Genomic DNA, 6,566 nt, shown 5'->3' with positions numbered 1-6,566 from the left:
GCGCTGAGTTGACGCCTCGGGGGCGTCTTCCGGTGGGCGGCCCTGGGGCTGCTTGTCCTTCCGGAAGATAGCCTCAATCGCCTCCTGGCCAGAGGCGAACTTGGTGGCGATGTCCATCAGCTCGCTAGCCCTGGTGGGGGTCTTTCGACCCAGCTTGCTGACCAGGTCGCGGCAAGTGGTGCCGGCGAGGAACGCGTCGATGACATCTGAATCGGTGATGTTGGGTAGCTCGGTGCGCTGCTTCGAGAATCGCCGGATGTAGTCCCGGAGAGACTCTCCCGGCTGCTGCCGGCAGCTTTGGAGGTCCCAGGAGTTTCCGGGGCGCACGTACGTGCCCTGGAAATTGCCGGCGAAGGCTTGGACCAGGTCGTCCCAGTTGGAGATCTGCCCCGGAGGCAGATGCTCCAACCAGGCGCGAGCGGTGTCGGAGAGAAACAGGGGGAGGTTGCGGATGATGAGGTTGTCATCGTCCGTTCCACCCAGTTGGCAGGCCAACCGGTAGTCTGCGAGCCACAGTTCCGGTCTCATCTCCCCCGAGTACTTTGTGATAGTAGTCGGGGGTCGGAACCGGGTCGGGAACGGCGCCCGTCGTATGGCGCGGCTGAAAGCCTGCAGACCGGGTGGTTCGGGCGAGGGACTCCGATCCTCCCCGCTGTCGTAGCGTCCCCCACGCCTGGGGTGGTAGCCTCGACGCACCCTCTCGTCGAGGTGGGCCCGACGGTCGCGGTGATGGTGCTCGTTGCCGAGGCGACCCGGGGCCGCAGGCGCTGTGTTGCGCGTGCGCCCGGTGTGGACCGAGGCTTCCCGCATGAATCGGGAAGTCGCGGCGCGATGTTCCGAGGGGTACCCCTGCCTTCGGGAGGCAGAGCTTTCGGCCCGTCGGATCGCGGCGCCCTCCAGGAGATTCTTGAGCTCTCCCTAGATTTGCCGCCCCTCGGTGGTTGATGGCTCCGGCATCGCGCGGAGAAGCATTGCTGCTGCAGCCAGGTTCTGGCCGACCCCACTGGAAGCGGGTGGCGGCCTCACCCTGACATCGTCGGCGATGCGGTGCTGGATACCCTGGGGTAGATGACGCATTTCTCCGGCCGGAGGCTGGCCCGCCCATTCCTGCCCGACGTCCCGGCGGATCGGCTCAAGTGCTCCTGCTCCCTCGTCGAGCCTGGCCGGCACCCCGCGGATTTGCTCGAGCTGTGGGTCATGACCCCCCACCGGAACGGGGACCACAGCTAGCTCCCGTAGGATGTCAACGCGAGGCACATGCCTAGGGAAATCACCGTTCTCCGGCATACCAAGATGGTTGCCTTCGGAGGGACCACCTAGATCGACGTGGAAACATTCACGACTTGGGCCGTAGTCCTTGTCGCCGAGGCTGCGGCTACCGTCGGAACAGTCGGAAAGGCAGTAGCCGCACGCGGTCATGAAGTCCTGCATGGCACTGGGGTTACCAAGTCCGGAGAAATCCCAACAGAAGTCGGGCACGTCATCTTCCTCGGACCCAGAGGGCCCGTAGGTCGAGACGTCCGTCAGCCGGTCCCAGGGTGACCGCATACGAAACCCCAGAGGGTTTGGACTCGCCTCTACGAGAGCGTCAGCCAAAGCGAAGCCGCTTGGCGGGTCGAGGCTGAATCCGAAAGGCGTGAGATGGGAATCGGTGGGTACCTCTTGGTCGACGGGCGGTGACGAAGTCACGTCAGGGACTGACCACACCGTCGTCTTAGGTACGAGGGTGACGACCAGCAGGCCTTTCGCGAGCGTGCTGGCGTCGTCCGTTTGCTCGGAATTGGCGTGTTGCGGGGAGACGGCGCTCGTCTTCGTCTCAAACGCGAGGTCGATGCCCGACGCGCCTCCCGCTGGGGCGCCGGCGCCGTCGACTTGCTCGACAGCCGACGAGGTGCCGCCTCCTGCTTGGCCTTGGTTGCCCCGCCTCCTTCTCCGTCGCGGGGGAGAGGGCGGGGTGAGCTCGAATGTTGTTCTTCAACCACGCGGGGAAGACGTCGTCGATTCCGCCGCCGGCGGGCGGGCTGTCGGCCGCCATTGTCGTTGTCGCACGACGGGGGAAGGAGTATCATGTCGTAGCTGCCGTCGAGGGACATGAACTCAAGACTCCCGAAACGGAGCACCGTCCCGGGCTGGAGAGGTTGCTGGAGACTGCCCATCTGGAGCTTGACGGGAAGCTGTTCGTCAACACGCAGCAGGCCCCTACCTGGCGCGCCAACTGTCGGCGTTTCGAGACCGGGGGGTCCCTGGGCCGACGAGTGAAATGTCGCCGCGTGCCCCAGCCCAGATGGGTCAGCGCGAGACGGAGCGCGAAGGGGGGAAGAAAGGGCAGCCGGAGCGAGAGAGGGAGGTGGAAATCCCGCGGCCTTCGTGTTCTTGTCCCGCGCCCAGGTTGGGTGCGCTTGCAGTAGGGGGTTACAAGCGTCCACGCGGGAGAGGGAGCGAGCGGCCTCACGCGAGCGCCTGTCCCGTCCTCGTCCCCGCGCGGCCAACCCTCTGTAAGAGGGCCCTGATCCTTCCTTTTATAGGCGTAAGGAGAGGATCCAGGTGTACATGGTGGGGTGTAGCAGAGTGCTAACGTGTCTAGCGGAGGAGAGCTAGCGCCCTAAGTACATGCCATCGTGGTAGCCGGAGAGGTTTTGGCACCCGGTTCGTGTGGTGTCGTGGCCGTCGGAGGAGCGCTGGAGCCTGGCGGAAGGACAGCTGTCGGGGCTATCGAGTCCTTGCTGACGTCCTCTTGCTTCCGTAAGGGGGCTGAGAGCCGCCATCGTCATAGAGCGTGCGGGGCGCCATCATTACTTTGTCTGGCGGAGCGAGCCAGATGGGACGCCAGTCTTGTTTCCCGTAGCCTGAGTCAGCTTGGGGTAGGGTAATGATGGTGCCTCCCGTTGACGTGGACGGTCCACGCCCTAGGTTGGGCGATGTGGAGGCTCCTCCGAGATCAAGGTCGAGTCTGTCTTCCGTGGCCGAGGTCGAGTCCGAGCCCTTGGGTCGGGCGAGACGGAGACCGTCGGCTGAGGCCAGGGCTGAGTCCGAGCCCTGGGGTCGGGCGAAGCAGAGTTCGTCGTCTTCAGGGGCTGAGCCCGAGTCCGAGCCCTGGGTCGGGCGGAGCGGAGTTCGTCGTCTTCCGGGGCTGAGCCCGAGTCCGAGCCCTGAGTCGAGCGGAGCGGAGTTCGCCGTCTTCCGGGGCTTAGCCCGAGTCCGAGCCCTGGGTCGGGCGGAGCGGAGTTCGCCGTCTTCCAGGGCTTAGCTCGAGTCCGAGCCCTGGGTCGGGCGGAGCGGAGTTCGCCGTCTTCCGGGGCTTAGCCCGAGTCCGAGCCCTAGGTCGGGCAGAGCGGAGTTCGTCGGCTTCCGGGGCTTAGCCCGAGTCCGAGCCCTGGGTCGGGCGGAGCGGAGTTCCCTATGGTGCCTGAGGTCGGGCCTGACTGCTTGTCAGCCTCAATCTGTCGAGTGGCACAGCAGTCGGAGCGGCGCAGGCGGCGCTGCCCTTCTGTCAGGCTGGTCAGTGGAGCGGCAAAGTGACTGCGGTCACTTCGGTTCTGTCGACTGAAAAGCGCGCGTCAGGATAAAGGTGTCAGGCCACCTTTGCATTAAATGCCCCTGCGATTTGGTCGGTTGGCGTGGCGATCTGGCCAGGGTTGCTTCTTGGCGAAGACTGGGCCTCGGGCGAGCCGGAAGTATGTTCGTCGCTGGAGGGAGGCCTCGGGCGAGATGGAGATCCTCCGGGGTCGGCTGCCCTTGCCCGAGGCTGAGCTCGGGCGAGGCGTGATCGAGTCCCTCGAATGGACCGATCCCTGACTTAGTCGCACCCATCAGGCCTTTGCAGCTTTGTGCTGATGGGGGTTACCAACTGAGAATTAGGAGCCTTGAGGGTACCCCTAATTATGGTCCCCGACAATACCAATTTCAGGTGACAAAATAGGCAACACACCCTCCCTTCAATACAAAAAAAACTTGATTTGGTGATAGTGGAAAAAAAACAAGGAGGGAAACAACATGGCATTACACACCTATTGTTTTTCATCTGAAAGACAAGGGTTCCTTTAGCCTGTTTCAACAAAATCTTAATAAGAAACGGCAAAGGAAACCATCTTCGTACTCATACATGGATGCAGATCTGACTTCATTACCTGTTCCTATTCTTGGCTCATTGGCGATTTGGCGTCTAACTGTATTGCATCAGAGCCTAAACTGGCGCTAAAAAATGAGACGACGTGCCAAAAATCAAAGTGACGCTCCACAGATGCCAGGAATACGAGCTCTTCTTGGGCCAGGAGCGCACGCAAGCCCACTCTATGGCCTGTGAGACGAGCCAGCTGTGTGCCATCGTTGGATTTACACGTACGGTGAGGATGAGCCGACTGCTCTCTGAGTCGTCTAGTGTCAGGTGATCTGAATCCCATTCCGGTGGCTTCTGCCAAGTGCTGAGGATCGGCATCCGGTTCGGTTCGTGTGAAATTTGGAACTGGACCATTATGAAACGTGGGCTTCACTGGATTGCCATCAAGTGAATTGGTTTCGCGTAGGTGCCATTATGAACAACTACATACCCGCTAGAATGCCTTCTGGCTGTTTAATAAGAACTGGATCAGCTTTAATTTAAAAGTAGCAGCTGATCTGACTGTTTTACCCCTGTCGATTTACCCGCGCCTGCACCCACACCCACGCCCACGGTCTGCAGCCCCCACGCGACTTGGAGAAGAGCAGAACCTGCATTGGAGAAGAGCAGAACTACACCCACGTTCTGCATATGAGAAAAAGCAAGCAATAATTACAGACTTGATACCTGCACTAGTACCTTGCAATAAGATTACAACACAAATACCTCACAATAATTACAACAGCACCACTAACCTTACAATGGTCTGTAGCAGCAAACCTTATACAGACTTGATACATGAGAATCACATTAGAATTTTCACACAAGCATCAGATACATCAGTTAGACTCACCATAATAAAGCATCACATCAGATTTACACACAAGCTTCAGATGAGAATTTTTCACACAAACCTCACATCAGATAGACATGGCTCTCCATATGAGAAAAGGCAAGTAGCCATCTCAAACTTTCTTAGATACATAATAGTGGTTGAGTTCACATCTCAGATACATGCTACTAATAGTGGTCGAGTTCACATCTCAGATACATGCTACTAATAGTGGTTCAGTTCACATCTCAGATACATGCTACTAATAAATACTAGCTGATTTCACATATCAGCATCTTTAGTTCCCATGGCTGAATTCTTTAACAGATGAATAGCCTTTGATGCCACACATGCACTAGTAGGTGTAGTGGTCTTTCTTCTAGCGCTGGAGGTACAATTGTGTTCATCAAGTAACACTGTCACCTACAACACAAACAAAAAAATCAATTAGTAACCATATAAATGAAGGACAATGTTACATACAAAAATCAAAGGCCACCAATTATAAATACCATAACAGTCTTCCCATCGGGTTGCCTACGGCCCACGATATGCCACGGGCAATCCTCCCCTTTGCAATCACCAATAAATCGACTCGGGTCAGTTTTCACGATTTGCAGCTCAAACTCTTCATTTATAGCAAACTGTCTCATAGCCAACCTAAATTCACGCATGCTTGGGTACACAGTTCCAATATCCATACAAGGATTATCCGGATCATGCACCACCACCCTCTCCCCTGGTATGTCATCATTAACAAGGATGGCTGCACCAAGAGTGTCATTGTCAACAAAGGTGTCATTGCCACTAGCTGCATGTGCATTGTCTGCCTGCTCGAAAGTTTCACTACCCTTATCAGCAGCCTCATCCTCATCTCTTAGCCCCAATAGCACATACATTTGGTTATCATCAACTATTTCTATCCTTCCTTCTTCATCTGTACTATCAAAAATATGTAGTGTGTCCCAGTCAATAGCAGCTAGTGGCTGATCATGTCGAACATGAGCTTCTACTATTGCTAAAGACTCATCATCAATGCTGGAAATAAATAGGTTAGCGGTTAGCGAAATTGCACTGCTACTGTGCTTCCTACTCGTCAACTAACAACAAAGTGATAGCAGAGCATACCCATGGAAATCATCAATTGAGATGGACTCCATCCGATAACTACCTTTTTCCTTTTCTTATGTAACCTAGGGTTTGGATTTTAGGAAACAGAATGTACTGATTATTTTGTAGGCATGCTGGCAATCAAACATCAAATCAAAAATGCAAACCCCGTTCTCTTACACCTGTTGTAGGAGGAGCAGCCAACGTGGAGGGCGTCGACGGCGGCGATGGTGGAGAGCTTCGGGGCGGCAATCGAACAACCACCGGCTGCAGTCGGTGGTGTGGGGACCGGAGAGCGCTGGCTGCTGGCGCAAGCCCCCTGCTGGCGTGGGCGCGGTGAGGAGCCTGGGCGTGGATGAGGAGACCTCAGGTGAGGAGCATGGCGGCGGGTGAGGACCCGTGAGGAGCTTGGCCTGTTGGCCACGGTGAAAGAAAGAAGACCGTGAAAAATCTCCCGTGAATGTGAAAGAGATGATGAGGGGCAAAAGAGTCAAGTCGCCTTCTCTAATTAAATTAAAACCATTTCAG

The 6,566-nt window shown here is 56.8% G+C and overlaps 1 protein-coding gene across 1 annotated transcript; it reads right to left on the bottom strand.

Moving 5' to 3' along the window:
• Positions 1-5,016: 5,016 nt before the first annotated feature.
• LOC103653273 (uncharacterized) lies at positions 5,017-6,543 on the bottom strand. The gene is made up of 4 exons (XM_008680213.4): positions 6,221-6,543; positions 6,057-6,121; positions 5,441-5,966; positions 5,017-5,351 (listed from the first exon to the last, which is right to left on the bottom strand). The coding sequence occupies exons 2-4, from the start codon at positions 6,086-6,088 to the stop codon at positions 5,211-5,213; spliced, it is 699 nt and encodes a 232-aa protein (XP_008678435.1). The 5' UTR covers positions 6,089-6,121; positions 6,221-6,543; the 3' UTR covers positions 5,017-5,210.
• Positions 6,544-6,566: the final 23 nt, after the last annotated feature.

The sequence above is a fragment of the Zea mays genome, chromosome 4 (genome assembly GCF_902167145.1).
Source record: "Zea mays cultivar B73 chromosome 4, Zm-B73-REFERENCE-NAM-5.0, whole genome shotgun sequence".
Lineage (NCBI taxonomy): Eukaryota > Viridiplantae > Streptophyta > Magnoliopsida > Poales > Poaceae > Zea > Zea mays.
The sequence above is the reverse complement of the archived record's forward strand: the minus strand, read 5'-3'. Positions and strand labels throughout refer to the sequence as shown.